This window comes from Phallusia mammillata, chromosome 1 (genome assembly GCF_965637545.1).
Source record: "Phallusia mammillata chromosome 1, kaPhaMamm4.hap1.1, whole genome shotgun sequence".
NCBI classification, from domain to species: domain Eukaryota; kingdom Metazoa; phylum Chordata; class Ascidiacea; order Phlebobranchia; family Ascidiidae; genus Phallusia; species Phallusia mammillata.
The window spans coordinates 26439975-26467700 of record NC_137252.1 but is presented as its reverse complement, the minus strand read 5'-3'; the positions used below and the strand labels follow the sequence as shown (position 1 = coordinate 26467700).

The following is a 27726-nucleotide window of genomic DNA, read 5'->3' as shown; positions in this document are numbered from 1 at the left end:
ATGTTAGGTTATTATTCATAATGTTTTAATGCAATTGGCAAAAATGGTAAAACCAATATACAACATGGTATTTTACATCATTTAGGCATGTTTAGCGTTTTTCAATAAAAAATTGTATAAAGCAAACATGAAGTACATTATGTAAAAAAAATCTGTAAGAATAAACATGGAAAACTACTTGTCAAGTTTATTTATTGTTCTGACTGCCACCAGCCATCTTGGTAAGTTTTTCTTGTAGCATAAACGCAATTCTCTAGCTGCTGTTGTAAAAAAAATTAAAATCCATAAAACCTCATGATTAATTTTGTTTAATCTTAAAACCTTAAGTAAAGTCACATTAAAACTATTGAATAAATGTGTGTTGTTTTTTGTTAAGGATTGGTTGAATCAATACCTTCACTGTCCGATGGAAGATGTACGGATTTGTATGATCCAGCACGGACAGCCAAGAAACATTTAATCATAAAAAGGGGTGACCCTCTTCTGCTAAACTGCTCATTGCTACAAAAAGACAGTTCCACACTCAAAAAGAGCGTACTGTGGATTAAAAATGGACAACCTTTTATATCAAAGAACATTTTAGGGAGAAAATTTGTTGACGAAAATGGCAGTTTACATATACCTGTGACAAAGTCATTTGGTAATGGTGATGAAATGTCAGATGATGGGACATATTACTGTTTGATGAATTTCTCATCTCAAAGTGTTTTAAGTTCACCCATCAAAGTGACTGTGGGAGGTTAGTGGATTTAAATTGATGAAGTTGGTTTTTATGTTTAGATATTTTGATATTACTCTGTCAAGATTGTCAATGCAATGTATATTGATGTTTGTTTAGCTTTTTTTAGAATACTTTGATGCCCATGTTGCAGAACAAAAATAGTTTTCACATTTTGAATTTTATGCATAATTTTCTATTATCACTACAGCAAAACAAGAACCGTTTAGAAATCAAACTTATTTCAACCTGTTCCTATCATTTTTAGTTTACATGTATTAAGATGATTCAGACTATATGATAAATATTCCCAGAGTGTACAGTAAATGAATTGTTTTTTAAAAGCACCATTTTCCCACATCAGAATTTTTGGTCTAATTTAGCCAGCTGGGCAATGGCAGAGTGTCACATATCACCTTACACACCTTCGACATTAGTGCTATGCCTTGCATCACTAAACCCAGCCACATAAAACCTACACGGTCCAACTACCGGCAGGCATTTTCCGTGATGGGGTGAGAGTATCCCTGTTTATCTGTTTCCTTCCTGCGTGCTGAAAATACAGTCTCCCATGTCAAGGTTTGGCTGTATACACAACAAGCTTTCCACAGTTGCCAAAAACATTTGCAGACAACATCAATCACTGTTTTATAGGGGTTAAAGGTTCCTACTTGATGTTTTGGTAGTTAGTGGGTCACATTGCAGTTGACACAAAGCCACCTTTTGTCTGTTTTACTGCTTTGAAGGTCTTGTGTACAAACCCTGTAAATCATTGAGACTGGGTGACAGTTGATTAACCTATTTTGATTGCTAGCTAATAAGTTAACAACCACGTTTATGGCCTCAGCAATGTTTGCCTACCCCACCCTTTCCACTTGGTCAACACATTTCATTGCTATGTTCTCAACATGTTTAATCTCTTGTTTTAACAGTTCTGGGCCGAATATCTCATCAGCAAGAGTTGGTTTCGTTGAAAGTGGGCTCATTTCATCAAATAAACTGCAATATGGACAAAGCAAGCCCCAGACCCATCATTACCTGGTTCAGAAATGATGTGCCTGTTGCCAACGGCAGTATTTACAGCGTTTATGAGCAATCTTCAAGATTATCTCTTACGCCAAACCGAGGCTTTACTGCACAACATTCCAACTTAAGTGTGGCAATTTTGCCTAGTGGGGCATTGGAAATTGGCCCTGTGTCAATTAAAGAAGCTGGCCTTTACTACTGCACTGCAACAAATGCTGTGAGAACTCGTAAAAGCAGCAGCATTCAAATGACTGTCTCAGGAAATACGAGTAAGTTTCTCTTGTCGTCTTTCAATTGAGGAAACACTTGGTGAAATTAAGCATGTGGCGGAAATAATTGATTTCTCATCTCTTGGCTGCTGCTCTATTGTAGAGAGCAACATTTTCACACATAGGCAATCAGTTGCCATGATGTCCAACAACACAACTGTTAAGTGAGGCATAAATGTAACTAATGGATGATTTTAATCAATAGATGCAGAACAATAGAACCTGAAAGTTTAATATCTACAAAGAAATACTTGCAACATATTTTTATTTAGTAAATGTAACACCACATGTTGCAAATTTGTGTACTTAACTGAAGGTGGTATTTGGACTATCACCTACTAAAAGTTGCTAATTGTAAAGGTGAAACTGTGAACCAAACGGTCAAAATACAAGTAAAACCTGCTAATAAGACGGCCCCTGTTGGATCTACCACCCACCTTGAATGCTTCGCGACTGGTCAGCCATCTCCACAGATTTCATGGAGACGAAATGGGGACCCCATCGACTTTAGGTTTGTTTGCATAGCCTCTTGTTGTACGTCACTTGATTGTTGTGACAAACTGGCACAGACTTTATGCCGATGCACTATATTTTCTGCTGTGGCACACTTAAAATAGCTCTTTTCTAACAATAAAATTTTGTGTGGTAAACCTTACACAGGAAAGTTATATTTTTACTGTGATAACAATAAGTATATGTATATATCAATAAGCCTGAGCACTGGGTTGTGTCAATTTGTGCATATTTTATGCAAATCATTTGACTTTTGCTTGTTACAAATCATTATTCAGTTGCTCAGAAAATTGCATTTTGTATTTAACATGTGCTGTGGCAGTATGTAATTGGAAAGCCTAATGAAACTGGGACAGATTAAGCAGAGTTAACATCTGCTGTTGTGTAATTCCCAGATTAGCACTGTACTATTAGTATAGAGTTTGTGGCTTGTTGCATTTAACCTTTATGTCATACTTTTAATATTAATACCCATTCAAAAGTGGTTATTTGACCAAGCTGCTGGACATGTAGTTTATGATTGATCCTCTCATTAATTGTGATTGATCCATGCCTAATTGTTGTTTAAATATTTATAAACGCAGATCGGAGAGGAGATTGTTTGTAGTTGGACAGGGAACGCTTTTCATTCTCCAAACAACCATCAGTGACCATGGGCAGTATACCTGTACAGCAAGCAATGGAGTTGATGCCCCAAAGTCTAAATCAGCCTCACTCACTGTGTTAGGTAAGGCATCTTTAAATAGAATCAATAATTAGTGATGTGGGTTTGGGCTTGCGGACTACCTCAGGCGTTATAGTTTGAGGTTAGTTTGACAGCTTGTGTAAAAAGTCTGGAGGTTTGTGTGGCCACCTTAAATTTTGAGTGTGCTTTTTGGAGATGGATGTGTAGAGATATATACTTTTCACAATGTTTTGTTGTATTTCAATTAAAAAACACTGTTATCTCACCAAACAAAACCAAAACTTTTAAGCACTTTTTATCATACAACAAAAAGTTCAAGAAAAAATTTCAATTTGTACTGATAAGTTTATTCTTTTTTGTGCTTTTTATACATATACATTTTCTTCCATATTAAAATTTCAGTAATATTAGGAAAATTATTTACTTTGTAGAAAGAAATATTTTCTCACTCATTTATATCCAACCGTGAAATTGACTCAAACATGTCTTACGATGGACATGAGGCAAATGTTTTCTTTTCTGCTTAGCCAATAGTTTGTGCTTTTCTCCTTACAAAAACTGTTTGTAGTTTTTGCTGACCTTAAAAACAGACATGCATTTAACTTGTCTGTGTTGTTTAAAGTGCCACCGGTAATCGAAGATCAGCCACCATGCAGCAATTATGCCTCTGTCGGGGAAAGTAGCCGTCTTAATTGCAGTGTATCGGGCCTACCTTCACCAGTAATCACATGGTACAAGGAAGGCAAAATGTTGCATCCATCAGAAAACCTAAAGTTTGTTGTAAGTTTGAGATTTCTATTAGGTTTTGCGGCTACATTTTTCCATCACCGGCCCACCGTTTTTTATTATTTTGCTAAAACATGATGTTATTTTAAATGCAAAACTGTGACCCAAGTGGACAAAGGAAGCATTTTTTATTGTTAAACATTCAAGCAGGGCTCGTTTAACCTTGCTTTGAAACATAACAACCAACATTTCCCATCAATTGTATAGAATGTTTAAAAACATTTCTCTTATTTTGTTTTACTTAACTGTAACAACTGTCCATAATATATATTTAATATTTTTAGTAATTCATTAATTTTACTTACTTGCAAATATTTTTAAGAATGGAGGGATGGTCATAATATTTAATATTTTTACTTACTTGCAAATATTTTTAAGAATGGAGGGATGGTCATAATATTTAATATTTTCAGTAATTCATTAATTTTACTTACTTGCAAATATTTTTAAGAATGAAGGGATGGTCATAATATTTTATATTTTAAGTAATTCATTCATTTTACTTATTTTGCACAATATTTTTAAGAATGGAGGGATGGTCATAAACAGTGTTACTAAAGCGGATGCTGGAATATACCAGTGTTTTGGATTTAACAGTGAAGGAACAGTTTCTGCTGCCCAAAGACTCTACATTGCTGACCGAATAGAAGGTAATATCTTTTTTAAATGTGCAGAAACTAGAAAATGCTTTTTAAGTTTAGTTACCTGTTGTGTAGTTGTAATTGGTTTAACCACCTAATTTAGTGTATGTGGTTTTTGATTACAACAAAATACCTCTTAGCTAGGAGGAAATGCCAATTTGCAACGTGCGTTCTAAACACATTGTAAAATTACCTGAATGGCTTGCCATCTGTACAACAGATTGCTGTTTATTGTATTAAATTCGTACAGCAACTTAGATCTGTGCACTTTGTCTGTTTTATTGCCATTCCAGTGAAACGACTTATTGCTTTCAGTTATATATAAGCCAATAAAATTCAAAGTGGTATTCTGGTTTTAGTGTTCACTTTCTTAGACTGTACATAGATTGCAAGAAAAACTCCTTGTCAATCTAAGGTCTATAAAACATCGTTGCTGAAAAGGCACAAAAAATATTTAAACAAAAACTGTTGATTCAAAATCCTGTTGACATACATTCACTCAAGATAATATTTCCGCTTGCCCTGTCCATATACCTGTTTGAAGTCCAGAGGTACCTATATTTGTGTAGTAAGTAATTGACCTGTTTGTATGTCCACTCTGTTGAGCAGTGTAAATATGCTTTGGTCGATAATGGCTGGTTTTATGAAGCTTTATCGGGATGGTGTGTTTTGTAGATGATAGCGACAGTTTTGGAAGGAAACTGATTTCAGAACATTTTGCACAACGCCAAACCACTCTTCGAATTAAACTTCTGCAACTTTCTCACAGGTATACACATCTGCTAAATAGACATGTATCACTACAAAGTTACTATTTTTTTAATTATTCTGGAATCCTAATACTAACTTAAACCTGATTTGTGACTTTACCAAGCATTTTATAGTCATTAGTAAATGCTTTGATTTTTGTAGCTTTGATTTGTATTCACAATAAACAAAACAGTTGTGTTTTTGGTTTTGACAGAATAAATATAACTTTCATAAACATTTTTATCATAGTTCTGCATCAATATCATGGACTGGGTTGCGGCGTGTGACCAACTATGAGGTGACCATTACTGACACACAAACACAAGAGTAAGTACATGCTTTTAATTGATGATTTTAGTTTTGTTTAAACTATAAAATTCTTCTATCTGATTGTTTGCAAACTGGAAAAAAATTTTCTGAAATTGCTGTAAACTTTTGTACAAGGACATATTTTTTTTTACGTATCAGATAAATGTTGTATTGTGTTGTCAATAACGTAGTAGCTTCACAATCGGAATTTTTCTGCAGGGCTCGTACGGAACAATCCTCGCAACCAAGCCTGTTAATAACAGACTTGGAAGTGGGCCATGAAATGCTAGTAGGCGTCAGACCCCTCAAAGTGACTGGGGATTCTTCACCTCCCCGTACAATTTCATTTGTTGTGCCGGCTGCACGAACACCACCAGGTACACGCCTTTGGCTTAATGTACTCCAATTTGACGCTTTGTACGTACACACAAGCAAACACTGACTTCAAACGTAGCGGCGGCGTCCGACTGGCCGCGTTTAAAGGGGATTTGCTGTAACAACAGTGAGTGATAGGCCCAGAGAAATGCAGGTGAAGTCAGGCTTAGCTACATGCCATGTGGTGTCGGGTTTCACCTTTCGTCCTGTCACATTCACTGTAGCATGCCATGCCAAAACCTCTCTCCCTGATCTGTAATTATGCTCTTAAATCCAAATGCCCACTTTAAACTGGCGTGATGCAATTTTGTTTAACACACTCTTTTGTCACATATTTTTAATTTGCCTCGGTATATAAATTTTATAGGGGTATAGTCCAACCTAAACTTTTACCAAGTCTGTCAAATATTTATGTTGAAACTTTGTGGTATGGGTAGTATAATAATAAGAAATTAGCCTAGTTTTTAAAATATTGTTCCAAAATTTCTTTTGTTTTAGGTGCTGTTGAGAACTTTTTCTTAATGTCCCCTGCATCAACTGAAATCCTTGCTTCATGGAGTAAACCAGAATTAGACCCTCCAGCCCAATCATACAGAGTACATGTCCATAACATGGTTACTCCAAAAAGCTACCTGGTATGTATGCTAACTTGTAGACACCAACTGTCGTAATCATTGTTAGTAAATCAACATAAAATAAACAAGCCAATATATTTGTATAGAACATGACTTTTCGACACATCTTATGTCATTATGAAATGATTGACTGTAATAGTTTTTATTTCTACACTGTAGTGCCCTTTTTTAACATTTTCATGCTTTGGCTCAAAGTAACAAACAACTTTAATTTCGACATACCACCCATACCTTGTTTTCATATCATATCTAATATGTCACTCAAATCTGTCAATAACTATTGAATTGTCACTCTGGCCTTCTTGTCTGTGCTGCTTTATAAGCTTGTGTGACTGTTCATATGTTACTCTGTGTCCCAGGAGAAAAACTTCACGCAGACGTCCAACATTATTACTGGGTTGCGGAAGTACACCACCTATGGTGTTAAAGTAGCAGTGGTGAATGCATATGGTGAAGTTGGCCCCTTCTCTGCACTCACCACTATCAAGACTCTCAGTGACGGTAAACATGCCTTTTTGATGGAAATGTACACAATATATAATTTAAGTCTTAGTTAACATAAAGAAACATTATCAAAATGAGACATTCTTCCACTTTTAAGGACTATTTTTGTGATTTTTGTGATTACCTAGTTGCTTTTTAATACTGTCAATGCAAACATAAAATTACACTTTATTTTATTTAGTTTTTAGTTTTTTGACACCTTTTTACTATTTTTTTATAGTTATTTTATTCTTTAACTTATTATCCACAATTATGTGTAAATTGTGCTCTCTTCTTTAGCACCTGAAGAGCCACCACTTAATGTTTCGGTCAGCACTGAAGGAATAGACAGTGTTTTGGTGAAGTGGAGTCCACCTCCCCCAAACACCATAAATGGAGTAATTAAATCTTACAAACTGAGATATAAACAGAGATCCCAAGTTGCCACCAAATCTGCGCCTGGTGATGTTACACAAGTCTACCTAAAAGGTAAACAAATTATCTAAGTATAGACAGGTTTCCCAAATCATGCTTCCACATACAAATAATATAGCTGTACTGTTGCCATTTTTTTCACAAAAAAGTGCCGATATAATAATAAAAAAATGGCTTTGCTATACATATGTTAAGTAATAATATATTTTTGAGATTCTATTTGAATAAGATGCTGATAACACATTTTACCTAGGTGAAATATATATGTCTGTAAAAATACAGAAAATGACTACAGACTTCAAAGTTTTCAGTTTATTTTTTTTGAGAATTTGTTTTTAATGGATTGCCAGCACTGGTGTTTAAATTTATTGTAGTTAAGGTTACACTGTATACTGTAGTATATTACTATGGTAAAGGTTATACTACTGTGGTAATATATGCCTTCTAGTTGGCCTAGTTAACTTGTGAGACAGCAATAAAACTTGATTGACTGTACAGGTCTGAAAAAGAACGCAGCATATACACTGAAAATCCAGGTGGTCAACTCATATGGCCCTGGGCCATTCTCCAAAAAAGTCTCTTTCTCAACTCCAAAACGCTGGAGAGCAGGTAGGCTTATAGTAAAGTCATCATGTAGTACAGTCACTGGGCTTTGTTCATATCTTGTGCTTAGGTCTTGGTTGTTTTATGCTTTTATTCTCCACTAGCAAATTTAGGGTACAACATTACAAAATTTGTCGTACTTTTGACATTATCATATGAAAGCTATGTTATTACTACCAGCCTTACATTCATCCCTAACCACCATTTGCAGCTTTAAAAACACACTGTTTCTTAATTCATATAATTTTGTGCATGTTTAAGTGCAGTATGTGTTCCAAGATGTATAATAATGTAACAGGGTTTAGGCCAATGTTTTTTAAATAAACAATTATTGTATCTGTAAACATTATTATGGACTTTCATTAAGTTTTAAGGCAATAACAAAACTTGTTGGTTTTAGAAAAATAAGTTAAGTTGTTTGTACACAACAGAAGTGTGTTATATGTTTAAGCTTGTTTCATCCAGCTAATGTGGTCTGTTTTCTTTCACCCATTCACCAGTATCCCCATCACATTTTACCTAAAAGTGTGCTTTGTTGGAATGGCTGAGTTTTATTGCGCCAGTTTACCCTGGTTTTTGTCCAGGAATAGTAACCCAATACGTTTGAAAGGGGGCGATTGAATAAAAAGTCATTAGACTGCCGTGCACCGGCAACGCAAGAAGTACATTAGCACCATAGTAAGTGGTTAAACAACACGGGCTAGTAGCACCTTCAAAAGACCGACATACTGAATAGAATCTGTCGTCTGACACCCTTGCTCATTGTTTGATCTAATCATCTCATTGCCTGTCTCCTGTACCCAAGTTCAAAAAACAGGACACCACTTTTAGTGTTTTGATAGTAAATATATCCGCCTGCTTCTGGCTGCTTTTCAGCCAGTGGGTAATGTTTAACGGCAGATAAGAGACTTGTTGTTGTGTGACTAAACCCCTCTTCCGATCATTATGTGCGACATGTGGCGCCTGTTGTGCACCGGTGCAACGGTTGACTAGGGTTTTGCAACCAGCATGTCCTTAAAAAACTCATTTTTGCTGATTTTTTTGGGCATAAAATTAACACATCCAATTTTTTTACAAAGCAAATCTTGTTTTAAATAATACTTTGAATAATGTAGTGGCTTTATCAGTGATTCTCAAACTTTTTAAGCTTGCAGCACATTAAAGAACCAAAATTTTCTTTAGCGACACACTTTGCAGTTAAACATAACAAAATTTGTTCAAAAAATGTTAATTTTCAACTTTTGGATGCTTTTCATTGCCAATAACAAAATATGAGCTGAAACATTGTCAATTATATCAGTACATTTGGAAATCTCTCACAGCACACAGTTTGAGAATCACTTGTTTTTATTGTATGTAAACATTATTAGCAAATGTACTTGGTAGATGTTTTTGGCAATGGAATATATTTTATATTGTTTAGAATCAAAGGCACCTGGAAAGCCTAAAACTCTAGCCATACAACGATATGCCACTTCGATTAGTGTTTCGTGGAGCAAACCTGAAGGCAACACATATGTTCGTGAATATGTAATTGGCTGGGGAAAGACTGTGCCTAATGAGAACACTGTCGTTATCGAAAGCAACAAGAAGTTTTATGAAATAAGTGGCTTAGGTAAGAATTTTAGTGATGTGCTTTCACCTCAGTTTTGCTTAAAACATGTGTTTACAGTTGTATTTTGTATTGTAGATACTCATTTAGCCCATACTTTAAAGCAGAAAGAGTAAATATAACTTTAAGTTACAATTTAAGTGATTTGAAGTTGAATATTTTTAGTAAGCCATAAGCATATATTGAAAAATTTTGTGTTAGCATTCAGGCCCAGTTTCCATTTTATATTTTTTTGTGACAATTCTCACAAAAACATTTAAGAGATTTTTCCTTGTTGGGAGAAGTGCTTGTCAGAGCATGGATTGCAGACAAGTTCTTGTTTGAACAAAACCATAAATAATGTCACAGTAAAGCCACTAATGATGCATTGCATTCATAGCTTTGTTTTGTCAACAAAACCTTACCGGTTTATGTTTGCCCATGTCAAACAGCTCGCTCATTCATTGCTGACCAAATCTATTCGGCAGCCTACCACAGTCGTTGCCCTATTCGTATTTATATTGCCGTGCACTTGCCGATATTTATCCAATGGCTCCAGCGCTTGTAAGAAAAGACCATCATCTGTCTAATGCAAAGTCTGCCTGCTGCCATCGGCGCTACCAAACCTTTATATCAAATGGGCTATTCTAGTTGAGAAGATTTACTATGACTATTTGACTTTCAATAAAATTGCTTGACTTGATCTGAACACCCATAATCCAAACTAAATCACATTATGAGTGCTGCAATTTTAGTATAAATTTAAAGTGCTGTGGTACTTTTTACATTACTGTAATATATATACCTATTAAAATCATAGGTTGTATTTACATTTATCGCTGGAAGATTAAATTTTCTCCCTTAACTGATCATTCAAATCTTGTAAAAATGGTACTCATATTATTGCTGATTTTTTTAACAATGATTTTTGTTACAGAACCATCAACCAGATATTTCTTGAGTGTACAAGCTGGAAATCATGCAGGGAGGGGTGAAAAGGCTCTCGGAAAAGCTCGTACAAAAACAACAGAAGGTAAAAAAGTTTCTAAATTAACATTAAAAAATCCTGAAGTTTTAAACTACACATCCGCATATGTAGACATTTAGCTTATTAGTTAATACGAAAAAAAACTAAAAATAAACTTTTGTTTGCAGAGGAGATAGAGGAGTTATATCCACCTCTTGGTGTTCACGCTGTGGTCCTTACATCCACAACACTCAATGTATCTTGGCATGACACCATGAGAAAAAAAGACTCACGATATTATGTGGTAAGTGTAGTGCTGACTTTGTTTTGTGTGGTAAGCAACAGTTTCATTGTGCTTCCCGTCTTTAAAGTTTTATGTGTGTTGTGGTGAGAAGTTGTGTGAAAATGATCTAGTCAGCTGCCAACAAAGACACAAAGCTATTTTTGGATTTTTTGTGAAATTTTTTTTTCCAATATTTCACAGACATTTTTGCATGGCACTGATAATCTTAGGCATACAAGTTTTATTTAAAAAAATAATTACACTTTTCTTCCAACACTTAAAAGACATTTTATTGTCACTTCATCCATTCCTAGCTATAATATTTAACATCAAAGAGTGCTAAAGGCAGAGTAAAATACAAGTTTAACATTTCGCTTTTCAGTCTCCAAGTATAAAGATAAAGTTGTTTTGATACGAGCCCTCATAAAAATTTGATTACTACTTGACGGGCACATTTGCTATATCAAATTGTGTGGTCCTTTGCCCTTGCGGCTTCATATCAAATATCCATCAAGACTGACATTTTGACACGCCAGATCTTCATAATGTTCTTATCGGTGTTGCATGACACCCAAGTGCTAAACATCTGATACACTCATCATGCAACGCATTTTAATACTTTAATGTCATTGCATGGGATATAATTTTTATTAAAAGCTGCAGGTTTTGACCTTGTTATTGCATTTGTGGACACCATAGGTCACATATTATTAACATACTAAATTTTAAGGGCACTAATATATAGGTTGTTGGCTTATTAATATTTTTGTTCCAACTAATATTTAAGATTACATGGTGGCGGTCAAAATGTGTGGTATATCGTTCTGTGGCGTTTTCTATGACTGCTGTGTTAGGAAATAGATGAACTTCCTGCTACTTGCTGACACTTAACCTGCTTTTAAATTACGACAAGATAATTATATGCCACAACATGTGCATCGTAGCCTCAGGAAAGGAAGTGGCCACATTTGTAAACATCTTCTCATATATTTTGTAAATTTCAAGGCATAGATTAACCTGTATTTATTAAGTTATATAATTATTTGTTTGTTATTTAATTCCATGCGACCTAGCAGGCAACTTACATACGGTAAATTCACAACAACACATTGGCATTTTGAAAATGTTAAAGGGGCATTTGAACTGGCTTTTTAGTTGTGGTAGCAAAAGTTCATGTGCATTCCGTTAGTTGTGAAATGGCAGCAGATAAATAATGACGACGGTACTGTGCAGGAGCATTACATCGTTCATATCTTAATTGTGGTATAAGTCTTCGAGTGGTCACGTTCTGCAGCAGGGGCTTAAGATCGCAATCGCACAACCAAGGGTTTCCGCTGATGACGAGCTGGTTTACAGCGCTCAGATTGGTTTCAAATCTCTGTCTAAGGTTTTCCAACCAGGTATTTTCTGAGCTGTCCGCCACAATGATTGTTGGACGACAACTTGTGAACGATTGAGGCATTAGGCACTGTATCATGTTCTGGCTTAGGTCAAGCCTCTTCAAAGCTGGTAATCCTGCGAAAGCATTTTCCCCAATGCTTGTGATCTGGTTGCTAGACAGATATATCTCTTTCAACTTTCTGCCGGTTGTTATGAAAGCAAACCCTGGAATGTGGCTGAAAAAAGAACATAATTTCCATTTTTGTGTATCTTTCTAAATGATAACAATCAAACTTACATGTTTGTAAAAGTGACTAAAAACTTTGATTTGGTAATTTTTTTGGAATTTTTTTATGGCAGAAAAACTGCCGATAATATATTCTAGTGCTTTTATCAAATGACCATTTTGGATGAAAAACTAAAAGCGCCTATTTAGATGAATTCGAAATCATTGTTCCAGTTTACCTTAATTGGTTGTGGTCCAGCTTAAGGATCAGCAACTCGGACAGAAACAAAAAAGTTGCCGATTTCATTGTTGTCACCTGATTTTCCCCCAAATCCAATAACTCGAGGTTTTTAATCTCATTTTCCGGGGCAAACCAATCCTCTCTCGACAAGCTGCGTATCAAGTTACCTCTTAGCCGCAACTCCTTGAGACTGCCTCCACGTGTTTTGTAGAGCGCAAAATTAAGGTCGCCCAGGCGCGACACCCTATTTTCATCAAGCTTGAGAATTTCAATCACAGGCAATGACAGCAAAAGACATTTGGGCAACTTTGCTAACATGTTTCCTCTTAAATTGACCTGCTTTACACGTGGGAATATGGCAGTGGCGTAGTTGCATGAACCTCGCATTCCTGGTGCTTTGCTTGTGGCATTGGAAAGATTGATGATTGTTATCAGGTTGTATCTCACACTGAGCTCTTCGAAGTACTCGGTCGTCGCGAAATCTGTGAGATCAAGCGTTGTTAGGTAGTTGCCATCGAAACTAAACTCTGTGGTCCATTCTGGCATTCCAGCGGGAATGCTATCTAAATCCTGGCTGTCACAGTCGATGGAGTGTTTAGCTCCGTAGTTGTCACATATGCACCTTCGCGGACATGCCTCACCGGTCTTATCCAATAAAAATATGCACAGAACTGCCAGTAGTGCAGAAAACTCCATTACACCATATAAATGCAGCTTCTGGCAGGCAAATCCTGACCTATGATTGTGCAGCACGTCTGAGAAAGATTGATTTCTGTAAACAAGGTGTTCACACGCTTCACTGCTAATGGACTATGTCCACTTGAGCGCACACAGCACACCTCCGGGATTAGACTGTTTTCGCCACACAAGCATTCGTCTCGCTACTTAGGACTTACACCTCGTCACCCACCCTCAAAACCAACTTCACCCTTCGACCCCACAGCTGTGCAACGCTCACTGATGTGTGTTTTTACAGCAGAAAATATCTTATCTTTCCAGGTTCGGTACAAGACCAATGTTCCCATGGAGCCTCGTGTGCAGCAAATGAACTCGAGTGATCTGAACTGCATCATTCATGGATTGCGACCCCACACACATTATGATATTGCTGTGCGTGTTGTGCAAGGAAACCGGAAAAGCGCTTGGTCGATGACCGAGAAAACTGTAACCAAAGAAAGCAGTAAGTTTCCTGAAAACATTATGGGTTGCTTTCCTGGCTAATATACAGCTTAATTTTTTTTCAAAGCATGTCACCCTTCCTATTCCCCAATGTTTTTTCTGTTTTTGCAGCAATGACATTATCAAGTCTTAAACTTGATCCAATTGTTTTTTAGTTCCTGGTTCAGCTCCAATGGATCTTACTGTGATGCCTATTGAGGACGATTCAACATCAGTGCAGCTCAACTGGCAACCACCTGAAGAACCTAATGGTGAATTAACAGGTAAAACTTCTTACATGCTTACTTTCATTAACTTAACGTTTTTAGTGAAATAAAACAACTGCATTCTAGTTCATATTTTATGACTTGGTAATTGTTTTTTTTTTGCACTTCATAGATTGTGTCTCAATTGTTTTTCTCCTTTTTTATTCATTTGCAACATTTCATGTTTTTTGCATTGTTAAAAAAAAATAAAAACATACATCTCTAAAACAACTACAGTTTTTTTTAGCAGTATTACTTCTGTGAAAAAAATTCAAACTTGGTAAACGACATAAATAATATCATTTTATTATTGTTGCAGTTTTTTAATTCATTCAACTTTATTATCTTCTGCAGGTTATCTCATATTCTACACAACTGATCCAAATAACCAACTTGGAAAGTGGGTTATTGAAACAGTGATTGGTGATCAACTGTCAAAGGAAATCAATGACCTGACTCGCAACACACATTACTATTTTAAGGCACTTGCCAGAAATTCAGTGGGCACTGGCCCCTATTCCAAAATAGTGGAGTACATTACTGGAAGCACCCAGAAGGAAGAAGGTAGCTAAATATATGTTTTCTTATTGTAGTATCCAATCGTTTATAAGTTATTGTCTTATTTGTGGACATGATGCGGGCATGAAAAAACAGGACATATTTTTTGTTTAACAACTGCTGCTGTTTAAAAAATAAACTGAAAAAATTAAAATAAAATGTTTCTGTTTTTCATATGTCTAACCATAAATGTGTATTGCTTTTGTCATCTGTAGCAAACATCTAAACATTCTAAAGCACCAATGTTTGATCTGTTTAATAACCTGCTAAATTGTTTGTAGGCATCAACACATGGAGCATGCCAACTTGGACATGGTACACAATCATCGGTGGTGTCACTTTCCTTGTTCTGTGCATTGTTGCTGTGGCAACCCTTATAATATGCAGAAACAGAAACGTTGCAAGGCCAAGGTATGTCTGCAAGTTAGCAATAAAAAATAGCATTTTTTCTCGAAAACTAACATCCATTTTAGCTTATTGTTTGCATTGACTTTTCATAATTAAAAGCTGAACTGAATCGTATTGCAAATCTCAAAAAATGTTGTTATTTATTATCTGACTGCGCATGCAGACGTTTTTAACAAAATGTCAATAAATTTCTCCAAACTTCTGCGCAAAATGTCTATTTATACACTATTTTAATTGCTATTTGTCATATTATTAAATTAGTAAAATGCCCACAAAAACAATATATTTTTCTATTACAAAAAACATTACAGCCAACCAACTGAGAAGAACGGCATGTCATCTCGTGGTCGTCTGTATCCAAGCCACTCAATGCCTGATAACAGTTGGCACAACTCACGCTCGCTACATGCCGATGAACAGAGCGAATACGCCGACGGCAGAAGCTCCAAATCCCCGTTCCTAGCAAGTCAGGACTACCAATCCGGCTACTTGACGACCCAAGAGCTCGTCCCATTAAATAGACCTATCCTATCGCAAGGTAATTACTAGTTGAAACCAGGGGTGTTCAATATGCAAAAAGTAGACGGAAAATTAAGATTCTAGTTTTCAGCGACAGTTATCACTTTGGTTTTTAGATCGTTGACTTGCGCAAAGGGTTATCATCCAATTTCTTATTTGTGACGTAACTATCGTCTATGATCGCAAAGCGAATAACGCATTACCTGCGCTATTTTTGGAATAGTGTTATTTGTTTCAAAAAAACTAGAAAGGTATTAAGTGAACGTACAGTCCACGGTCTCATTCGTTAAATTGCATCAGATACTTAAAATAGAAGTTAATGCACCTGAAGGACAGGCCATATTGGAACGAGCTGGTATTGCTAATTGCTACCCAATGACTTTGTTGTATAGAGTGTGATTTTTGCTTTCAAAATTTCTAGGTTTTATACATGCAAAAATTTTCGTTGCCGTTGACTGTATACATTTGCTTAACGGCGATAGCGCAGCACCACACTGTAGGTCGAAACCACCAACAGAACAGTTGATGAACTACCTTGGCACTCGCTACCACACACTCAATTATTTCCAACGCATCTTATCAACGTCTAGCTCAAATCAAATTTGCAGCCCACCAAGCACGAAAATTATTTTCTTAGCCGGTCCCGCTGTCGGCTCGGTAATTGTGATTGACGCGCTCACGTGATCAGCGTTGTACGGCCCGATGCCCTGTCTAACCCCACAATGGGTTGTTGTTCTTTGCCACTTGCTTCATTTGACGACGGGCATTGATTTCCGACGTACAAAAGCAATTGTGATTGATGTGTGGTTTGGAAAACATGATGATGGCGATAATGGCTTTAGCCCGTCGCAGTGTTTACATTTTATGACCCGGATATTGTAGGGTCACCCTTACGCATACTTGCCATGTATTGTGGCTTATGTTAGGTTATATGAAATTGCCCTCCATGGAATGTACGATTACATAAAAATCTAATCGGTATGTTTGCCTCAAGCAGATATTCTAAGCGTTTTTTTTTCTTTTCTTTGTACGTAAAACAAAATTAAATCAATAAATCAATAAAAAATGTTAATTTTTTGCGGTTATCGAGCGTGTTAAAATTTGTACACAGTTAAGCCATTGTAGTTTAATTGTCCTGCAAAAAAGCAGACGACCGAAAATCATTTTTTTTTAAATCGATTTTACATCTTCCGTTGGTTTTAAACACGGATTAACTATATCTCATATAACCTAAATCATTTTTACAGAACCAAGTGGTGTTTTTTCCTATTCTCCATATCACCCGAATAGCAACAGCATTTTAGGCACCGGCAATTACCACAACGTCATGCAAAGTCGGTTTTCAGGTAAGATTCGTTTCATTAACCGACGTTTTTTTGCTGCTGCTTTTTTCGGATCAGCAATTTCCACCAGTTATGTGCAACTAACTTTTGCTGAAATTCTGTTGTTTCATTTAAGTCATAGAAACACAGAGTAGTGATAGAAAGCATATGTTTTAAATCCCTGGTAAGCTTACATATGTATACTCATGAAAAAAAATTGAACAGCAGTGTCAAAACTTTTTTCGGCTATGAAGTCACGTGCTATTCGTAAGTGGTTTCGCGGACCATTGAAAGGCAGAAAATTGATATTTAAATTTTGTTCAAAAATTTAAAAAAATCTACAGCGCCCATGGGTTTGTTTCGAAAATTCCAAAAAATGCGGTGCAAGCCATACTGAGCTTTCGTAAAAGCCTTTGTCCTCAAAGGGAAGTATGGCACTTTAAAACAGACCCGGCAAATGGTACACACATGAATAGAACACACAAAGTACCAAACTTTCAAAATTCCTATTTGATATCTATATTATTTAAGTGTCATTTTAATGCAGATCTAGCCCGTACACCCGATGAGCACATTATGCAACAAACAACGTTTCCACGTTCTACCCACACGTCAGACAGTCGATACAGCCCCGATCCATCTGTGAACGGCTCGCGAGGTAATAAATAACATTTGAAAGGCGTTACGTATGTGGCTTGTGGCTCTCGCTCGATGGTTTATTGCTTATTTATTGGCGGAACAAATTACTTGACCTAGTAACAATTATTCGCACGTTTTCATTTTCGACTTTACCATTTGGGTTCTGTTAAAAGAGGTTACTTAAGTTGTCTATTGCATTAGTAAAACTTATATCTATTTATATATATATATATATATGTATGAATCATTGAAACCACTGACGGCTGCAGGATTTTTAAAGTTCGCAGTTTGTTTAGCTTTACGTTAAGAAATTTGATCTTTTTTGCCCAACGAAAAGGATATTGCCATGCACGAAGTAATATTTCACTTTTTCATTGTTTGACCGTGTTTAGTTTATTTTTATTTATTTTTTGGTGAAAGCAATTCAGGCATATTTTGCTTAGTCTCTTATTTAATGTGTTCACTTAAAAAATGCATATTACAAATAAATTTATTCTACCTCAATTAGACGCAATAGTCAACGAAAGCGTGTGTTTACTCATTTGTATCGAATGCAAATTGCGACATTGCAATACACGATTGGCGTTTCAAGGACACACGCACGCACATGTAAGAGTGTCGACACTTGGTTCCCTTGGGAACAAACGCAGCGTGTCTTCGTGTCAGCTCAGTGTATTGAATAGCGCAATGACTTCATATGCCACTTTGTACGCAGAACGTAACGTGGACAGCGCATATGGAAGCGAACCACAGTATTCACGAGAGGAAAGTCCAAGGGCCACCATACAACACAGCAAATCGTACGCGAAGGGTCAACCCAAGTACCTGCACAAAGGTATTGTGCTATTAGTAGGATGATCCATTTAGGCTGCAAAAAACGCAAAAATTTTTGCCGCTAATAAACTGGTGTGGCCACAGTGTACGCAACTAATGTTGGTTACCGTGGTTATCATGTATGTATGCCAACACACATTTCAAAAATTGAAACAATTGGCTACCATATTGTGTGTTTGTTGAAAATAATGCAAATAACATAATGATTGTTTTATGTACTTTTTTAGGCTTACTTAAGTTTTGTTTGTTGATATCTTTGACTAGTTTAAGTATTTGGTTAAAATGCAACTTTTTCTCGTATTTTCTGTACAAACGTCATTTTCCAACAATTTTTGATTTTTTAGATTCGTTGTTACCTGGTGAATGTTCGGAGGCGACAGATACCAGTGGAAATTCTGCGGACAGCAGATCGGTAAGTTTCTCATAGTCATTCAACTATTTTAAAACTTCTCTATTTTTTACAAAACATAGATAAGTTTGATTGTTATGAAACCTCACCCAAACCCAAACAGCCCTAGCCGTTGAAATATATTGAATTTTCCTTTGAAATAGGCGCCGAAGCTTATTGCGCCACCTATGGCTCTTCCGGAAACTTTGACTAATGCAAATTTAAGCAAACCCTAAACTACAAATGTCCAGTTCGAAACAACACCAAGCAACTCCAGTGAAACGCTATGTGCTAGAGTCCAGACCGAGTACGCCGTCCCCAATGAAATAAAAAACTACCGTTTTTTTTTCGTTCGGTCGTAGTTTGTTTAGGCGGGGAGGGGCCTCTAGATAGAGTGAAACAAAATAAAAATAAAATAAAAAAAATCGATAGTTACGCAATTTTTTATCCTAGGAATCAGCCTCGTTTGACGAAATGCACGCGGATCTAGCGAACGCCGTCGATTTCGTCGAATGCATGAAAGCACAGCAAGCCACCCTGCTTAAGTGACGTCACAGTTGGTATGGCGACCACGAACAATTGGGCTGCGAACCGCGACGCAACGGTACACATCAGAACCTGTCGTATCTGACGCAAAACTTTTAATTTCGTGGGTGCTATCAAAATATGAGATGAGATTTTCGACTGTTTGGTTACTGCCGGAAAAAACGCTTACACTGCAACCTGGTGATACAAGCATCATGGAAAGAGATTTGTGTGGCGTCTATTGGTTTTGGACTTCACAACTGTACAGCATACGCTTATGACATTGGTCCAGCGATTGGATTTCTTATTGTTGGGAGAAAAGGTTTTGTTTTCAGGTTAATCATTTTTTGCCATAAAAATTCTCGAGTTTTTTTTGCTACGATCGGTTTGTTAAAATTTATACAAACTGTACATCTTAGTTATTTGCCAAAACAAAATCGGTGTTAGCCTAATCTCGTTTTTTGTCTATTATTTGTTGACAAGGTCACCACGAGTTTTAAGTTTTTTTAATTGAACTTGATCATGAAAATCGACTTTCGTTTGGACAGCAGCATCATCATGCTTGAACTTTTTTATATAATTTTTACGTTTGTCTCGTGTTGTTGTTATTTCCACCCTCGTTCTGTAGCGCGTAATTTTCCCCTTTTATACCGAAGCAACTTTGTGCATTTGCGGTGGGTGAAATAAGTGCGCTGTGTTTTTTTTTATCATGGCTTCCCAATTGTGTGTTTGTTTGTTTGTTTTTGTGTGTGTATCTTTTTGTGTTAAGTTTTTCTGTGTGTGGTTGACTGCTTGTGTGTTGCTGTCTTTTAATTCATATCGAATCTTTTGCAGTTAATTTACGGTGCTCTAAAAGTGTATTATGTCTTTTTGATTTTGTTTTCGACTATAGAAAAGTGCCACTATTACTGTTCGGTTAAGCAAAGGAAAAAAATTAACAGTTTGGCTATATTTTAGTTAGAGCAAATGAAATAGACCCAAAACAGATTTTCGCAACGTTTCTTGTTCATACAATTTCAAAACGAAAAAAAAAAACGATTGAATTTTTGTTGGCAACTATTTTAAATGTAAAAGTTTCGTTTTAAGTAAAGTTTGACCGAAGAGTAAATTGCGCGAGATTCCATGTATGTAACAGGCACATTTCTACCCTTAAAATCCATTGTACTGCGTGTATAACTTTTCCTCTGCTTCCAGGCTGCTAAATTCAACCCTGCGCCATAGCGCTTTAAATCTTTCCCTTGAATCCATCCTTGCACAAGTTTGCGTCAAATCTACCTTCGTGTGCGTTTTTACAGTTTTTCGGCACATTCACCACATCGGCTGCTTATAGCTTTCTGTTGGTACGACAAGGCTTTCTACAGGCACATACCAATATTTTCCCTTGTGTCTATCACACAATGGTCAGACACATACAGGGTGTAGCTATGCATGCATTTTTAATACACGCCATTGTTTGATGACGTCACAGCGACTTTGGTGGGCACATGTTCCCTTGCATTGCGAAAAACATAATTGTTGTACAAACAACTTACATTCTTGTTTTGTAATAATTTCCGTATTGCCAAAGTTAGCTTAGGAATCTTCACAAAAATTCGAAAAATTTTGCTTCGAAAGTGTTTAAGTGCGAGATGAAGCAAAAAATTATTTCGTTTTCGTAGCTTGCAACTTAATGCAATTGTACGCAAAACCTCGATTAGCCTAGGCGCTATTTTGTCATTGGATCACTTGCATGTAGCAACAAGGTTGTTTCGTTTCAAAACCGTCACCATAGCAACGTGCGAAAAGAAGTCATGCCGTGTGCTTGTATTTGCAGTGTTTCGTTTTTCTTCTCGTTCTGTTCGATTGATTTTTTGTACTTTTGCCTTGCCTCCATTTTGTAAATCGCGCGGGTTCTTTTTGTGAAATAAATGAAGGAAAAGGTGATTCTCTTCTGAATTTCTCGATTTTATCGGTTCCTTTTCAAGTGCGCTCTAATTGAACGAATATACAGGTCAATTTTTGATGCATCTTATAGGCATGTTGGTTTGACCGACATTAACTGGCATTTTAAAATGGTGCTGTTCCGCTACAAACGCCGTAACCTTTGCACAACGTCTCTAAAAATGCCACAAATATCAAAATACAACGAGAACAGAAGCACTTTAAAAAGCAATTAAATTTTCCCTATTTCACAATGAAGTTATTAACAGCAGGTGCATATTTAGCGGGTTGACCTGTTGTTTACATGGAATGTTGAAAGATGGATATCCTTGGCATTAAGTTAATCCACAGGCTTTAACAGATCACAGAACACACAAATCTCCAGTTTTGCCAGGTTTCTTTATTAAATTCAAACCTATGGAAAAGCATCATCGATTCACAAAGGAACTTTTCAATGCTTTATCATTTCGCAATTAGGATCCCGCCGAACCTTGTTTTTGCCGAAAACCTTTTTTCAATCGCGCAGTCCCTAGTTTCTATTGTTTGAAACAAGAGAAGGTGATTAGCGATCCCCGTACATCAAAGTCCGGCGTCGTCAAGCACGTGTATGGAGCAGGTGCACTGCGGTTTTTCGCTCAAAGTCGTAAACAACCGCACAATCGAGGGAGCGAAACGCACTTAGTCAGGCAAAAAGGGGATTTGTTTCATGTCTTCGCGGTTTATTGGATCACTCTGCTAGGGAGTTGTAAATTGGCCTGGTTTGAGCTTCAGTTTGACGAAAAAAGACTTGATTCGGGCCATCACATTTGTGTCGAAATTTTATTGTGGCAAATCTCAAGTATGGGCTTTATTTCTAAAACATTTTGGGTTCGAGCGGATTTCGGACTTGTCCTTTCGCGTTTTGGTCAGGTTCGGGCTCCAATTTTAGGCCTGCTTACAACTCTGCTGTGCTTCTGTGGCTCAGTATATTGACTGTTCGCAGTTTGCACACCGTAAGGTGCGTTATAGAATGATTGGGTAACGAATCATCAGTGACGTATAACGTTGCTTTAGTACATAATGTCGCCATGTTTCTTACACTTAGCAAAAAAAAACTTTACTTAACATGCGGCATTGTGTAACTGTACAATGGTAACCGCAAGTATAATGTTACGCAACTATTTGATGGAATAAACTGCTTTCTACAAATATCTACAACAGCAGAGTCGAATAAACGTTACGAATAAAAACTCGCTTTTTTGCTCTAAATACAATCTTTAGTTTAGCCCCTCTTCTGAATATTTGCTTCATCAAACTACTCCTTAGAACATGTTTTGTTGTGAGAAAACAAGATTAGAAAAAAGTACTCAAAGCAGTAAAAAACACACACATTTAAACATGATTTTGCGTTTTGCTTTCGCACAGTTATTAAAAACGCTTTTAGTAGTTTTGCGACAAGTTGATTACACGGGCTTTACCATAACAGATTTACCCAATAAAATTACAGAGACATAGTTACTTTTGCGCTACCCAGCGGAGAAACAAGATTTGATTAAATGCCGCTTGGACGATAAAAACAACAAATTCCTAAATGACGAACATTTACTAGTCATGTTTGATTTCACCAAGATAACTTAAGTCATAAGCAAACCAAGAATTAGATCTGCCGATTTCTATCTGCATATAGGCACAACCCAACTTGTTTTTAGTTTGTATTTTTGAATACACAGTGAAGTGGTGATAAAAGGGTGAAAGTGCTGACGAAACAATGGATGTTTTACGTACATTCAATAATCAGTTTTCAAGTGTGGGTTCAAGGTTATTAGAACGTCTTGGTGTAGGGGTGGGGGTATACCCAGGTGCCTCTTGTTTCGAAGTACAAAGACAGTAACACAACTTGGCGCATTTGTTTGAATACAGAATCGGGTTGATAGCACTGTTTATGGGTTGAAGGCACGAAATCATAAGCAGTGCCAAATTCTCACTAACAACGCTTGGGTCTATTGCTCTGATTATGACAACTAACGAAAGTGGAACCCAACAAACGAAATCTGTGAAGACAATGAACAATATACGACGCTGCATGATTTGGTTTTCGGCTTCCCGCCTGTTATGGTTTGGTGTTTTAGGCCTCACAGAAAAGCAGCATACACACCTATCGGGTAAAGCAGAAGTATGGCGGCAAATCCAAATGTAGGCAACAGCCATGTAACAGAAACCCAACAAATTGAAGGCAACAATACATAAAAGAAAAACAACTGATTTTGGGCTTTGGTCTGATGACACATAATTTATACCACAGAAATCCAGCTCATTGTAGTACCGGTAGGTTTTTAATCTGTTTCTATCTATTATCCCAATGTCGTTTAAAATTGTTCTCAAGTCCTGCCAAGAGCGAGTTGTTAGTAACACATCGGTACAATTTATCTTGGCCATCATTCTCTTTAAAGTGACAGTCCACTTTTCATAGCCTGCTTTGTAGCGCAACACGGGGCAATCGTCTTCCACATACATACTGTTATGAAATATATCCTCATCACCCAACAAGGGTATGCATGCAATAAAAGTCCATAAAAACCATATTAAAATTACAAGCAAAATGTTAAGTTTAACAGAAATTCGATTATACGGCCGCATCACGCTATACAGTCGACATGTTGTAATTATTAATAACGTTGTCACCGAAACCTGGTTTGAAAGGAACACACAAATTCCCAGTATACTACAGCCAAGGCCAGATTTCCACTCAGTATATTCGGGTGACATTGGAGGAACTCCTATCACGTTGTAAATTAACAACTCAGTCAATAAATAAACTCCCATCAAAAAATCGGCATAGCCTAAATTTAACAGTAGAATTGTATGCAGCTTGCGAACGTTAGGCATAACTTTATAATGTTTATACAAGGCGACAGAACTGTTGCAAATTGTTGCAATGTTTCCAACCAGCGCCATTGTAGTCATAATCAGGGCCATGACCATCACAAAAATTGATTCTGATGTTGTAACAACGCTCAAGCGCTGTTCATCAAAACATGTAAAGACACTTTGCGATGGAATGCACCTGTTCGTAAGTTGAGATTTCCCCAAGTCGCCGTGAAACTTGAGGGAGTTGCAAGAGTCTGTCGAGTAGTTCTGACAGAGTCGAAACTCTTGGGTAAAGTTTCCGTTTGTTGAGCTACAAAGAACAGCACAATGACCCGAAGCGTATCCTGAAAATAAACGAAATAGAGTTTTATTTCAAACATTTCTCGTTTGTTGCATTGTGATGTGGCACGAATTTACTGCGGACTTTTTTAATACGTACAGTTGCCTGTGACAATATGTTTAGAGCGACAAACTTATCTTAAAAACATAAGGTACTATATTTACCAGTGCTATCTACAATTAAAGTTACCATTGTGGAAAAGTGTTCATGTTGCTTTTTTGTCGTGTTGTTGTGATAAGCTACCTTTTCTTTACCTTACGTTGACGGCAATGTAAGAATTTTTACTCCTAATAGTTGTTTGTGTAACTTCATGTTACTCGCTACACTGCACATTACACCACAGGCGCTTGATTGTTTTGTCACGTTTGCACATGCTCAAACTGCATGGCGAAATCTCGTACCGTCGGTTTGATATATCCTTTCCAGTTTTCGTGTGAATTTAGTAGTCGTGTAGTGTCTATAACTTCTTGCTGTAAATTATATTATTTCTGAATTCTTAGTCAACTACATACTACAATCCGCGGTGCATTGCAGTCGTGTTAAGCTTTCTTTACTTGTGCTTTTTGCTATACGTGCACGCTTTTACTGTAAATATAAATATGAACATTGTAGTTTTGTGATAAGTAGGGCAATTACTTTTTGACTTACTTTTTACTTTTTGACTTACTTTTTTTTTGAATTTTGTCAAAATTTTTAGAATAGGTCAAAAATTGTCAAAATTGTTTACAAAGTCAAAATTGTTTACAAAGTTAAAATTGTTTACAAACTGCATTGTGATGGTGTTGTAGAGGTTGCACTGCCAGCAAACTATTTGTTTTACACCTTGTAGCCTACTTTATACTGTTGTAATTAGCCCATTGCCTAATTATTGCGAATCATAAACCATCAAGTGAGTGAAATAATTAGGTTGATATGGCGTGACGCTCAACACACTTCAAAACGTGCAAAATTTTGGTAGGTCCCAAGTCATTTTACGGCAGCTGCAGGTTAGGTGCAGCTCTTGCTTCGGTTTTGCTTTAGATACCTCATGTATCTTTCGTTTATACAATTTGTATTGAATAATTTTCGTTGTGTCTTAGCTGCAGTTTTTTGGCAGTGATTTTTAATTAGCTCATTCCCTTTTCAGAATAGGTTAGGTCTATGTTCAGATTTTTGCCCTTCTGTTAGACTTTTGCGCATTCTTTCGCTCTAGTTAGATTAGCCTAGCCATATTTTAACTTTTTGAATGATAATGCGTAATTTAAGTACTTGAATTCTCCATAGGTCAAAATTTTGTCAAAAAAAAAAATTTTTAAGGTCAAAATTTGTCAAAATTTTCAATTTGTAGGTAAATTTTTTTCGTTTTTTAGGTCAAAAAATAATTGCCCTAGTGATAAGCGATCGCCTGTGAAGTACACGTACTGTTGCGCGGTCGAAAAATCCGGCCATTTTTCTAAACACACCGCGAAACAAAACCCATTCCATAGCACAATTGAAATGAGTACTGTAACCGAACACGTATTACCAAACCCCATAACTTCTGACAAATAAAAAATAAATATTTGGAAATATATATTTCCACCTGCACAAACGTACAAAACGGGGTTGGTATGTAAACATTGAGACGTACGTATAAAGATCATATTTATAAACATACTTCTAGTACTTATTTAGTTTTTAAGAATAATCTCAATGCTTACCTATACAGGTGGCGAGAAACACTCCGATTGCACAACTATGCCTGAAAACGTTTGAAGGCATTCCAGCTCTATCAACGTAGACTATTTCTGGACGCAAATGGCTCAGCAGTACCAACTGAAACAATTTGTTCACCGAACCAGCGGCAATCTTTTCAGCCCTCGGAAATCCTAAATAGTTGACAGCTGATGCTCAGATAGGCGAACCTTATTTAGAAGTACAAAAGGTTAGAAACTGATTCAACATAGGAAATCCTCATCTTATTTACCACCAATTGTCTGAGCTACTGCAACATTTTAAATCAATTTCCTGTTCTTGTAAAGAAATTCTTCCATTCGATTTGTTACAATAAAATTATATCGTTTCAAAGAATCGTTAAATTACATTGCGACAGAAGCACTCTGTACGTTTTGTGTTGAAAATCGATAACACATTTTTGCCAGCACTCGACAATGCAGTATTTTCAAATACTGAAGTGTTTATTTTGGCTTGAACGTATTATTCAATTCGATGTTCATTCAACGAAAATATGAAGATTTGACTCCTCAATGAAACTAATTGTGTATACTGGTTAAGCCCGCCGTAACCTGACCATGTGCGAAAGACCCTTACGCCAAGAGTTGCAGTCTGTTTTTAGATTCCATGACGACCGCATATCGTTTGACCCTACCACCTTTTGTTTTGTTAAACATTTGTGTGGGATCACTGCAACTATATTAAAAATTCACCTATATTTTCAAAGATAAACTGATGGTGTATTAGAACGCAGTAGTTGTCAATCAATTGTTTATTTGTCACGATTTCAAAAAATGAAGGAAGTTTCTCAACAAAAGTAACTGCGTGACAGGGCCGCCAAGTCATTGACCCATTATTGTCTATTTAGTAGCACGACAAGAAAAAGGACAATCGGCAATTAGCGGTCACCTGAAAGTAGAGATGTACCGAATATTCGGTTTGCCGAATTTATTCGGCCGAATCGGCCACTTTTACAAAGATTCGGTTTCGGCCGAAATAATTTGTTGCGATTCGGCAGAAACCGAATCTTTTACGAACACACATTTAAAGCGTTAAGCGTATCTTTTCTGCTCAGCACCAACGAAAATCCAGTCAATTATTATATTTTTTAACACATTATCGTTTTTCCCACTGCAGACAAGGGTTGGAAATCATGCTTGAAGGAATGTTAAACCCCGTAGAACTAAAATGAGGACGAAACACAACTATTCTGCACTAATTACCTGTTAGCTAAACTTATGTTTTCATGTCAAACGCGTAGCGTATGACATCGCGTGACGTCATAAATGATTCGGTTGATTCGGCCGAATTTATTCGGCAAAACCGCCGAATATTCGGTTTCGGCCGAATCGAAATTTCGACGATTCGGTACATCACTACCTGAAAGAGTGATT

General features: G+C 36.7%; 2 protein-coding genes across 2 annotated transcripts; one reads left to right on the top strand and one right to left on the bottom strand.

The window, feature by feature from the left end:
- The first annotated feature begins 69 nt into the window (after positions 1-69).
- On the top strand, positions 70-21456 carry LOC145219179 (neogenin-like). Its single transcript, XM_080086569.1, has 27 exons — positions 70-221; positions 377-739; positions 1651-2013; positions 2374-2524; positions 3111-3253; positions 3834-3991; positions 4524-4647; positions 5314-5407; positions 5638-5715; positions 5917-6074; positions 6571-6707; positions 7067-7208; positions 7491-7679; positions 8124-8234; positions 9652-9843; positions 10757-10852; positions 10975-11090; positions 13916-14096; positions 14251-14358; positions 14695-14904; positions 15180-15309; positions 15618-15844; positions 17073-17171; positions 17695-17805; positions 18502-18621; positions 18965-19032; positions 19462-21456. Exons 1-27 carry the CDS (start codon positions 167-169, stop codon positions 19555-19557), a joined length of 4020 nt encoding a protein of 1339 aa, XP_079942695.1. The 5' UTR covers positions 70-166; the 3' UTR covers positions 19558-21456.
- On the bottom strand, positions 12083-13916 carry LOC145219186 (podocan-like). The gene is made up of 2 exons (XM_080086582.1): positions 12915-13916; positions 12083-12685 (listed from the first exon to the last, which is right to left on the bottom strand). Exons 1-2 carry the CDS (start codon positions 13610-13612, stop codon positions 12241-12243), a joined length of 1143 nt encoding a protein of 380 aa, XP_079942708.1. The 5' UTR covers positions 13613-13916; the 3' UTR covers positions 12083-12240.
- Positions 21457-27726: the final 6270 nt, after the last annotated feature.

Coding starts and splice junctions, on each gene's coding strand:
- LOC145219179 (XM_080086569.1), top strand. CDS start 167: ATGGAAAACTACTTGTCAAGTTTATTTATTGTTCTGACTGCCACCAGC. Junction 9,844..10,756: donor TTATGAAATAAGTGGCTTAG/GTAAGAATTTTA, acceptor TTTTTGTTACAG/AACCATCAACCAGATATTTC. Junction 17,806..18,501: donor ATCTGTGAACGGCTCGCGAG/GTAATAAATAAC, acceptor CTTTGTACGCAG/AACGTAACGTGGACAGCGCA.
- LOC145219186 (XM_080086582.1), bottom strand. CDS start 13,612: ATGGAGTTTTCTGCACTACTGGCAGTTCTGTGCATATTTTTATTGGAT. Junction 12,686..12,914: donor CTGGACCACAACCAATTAAG/GTAAACTGGAAC, acceptor TTCTTTTTTCAG/CCACATTCCAGGGTTTGCTT.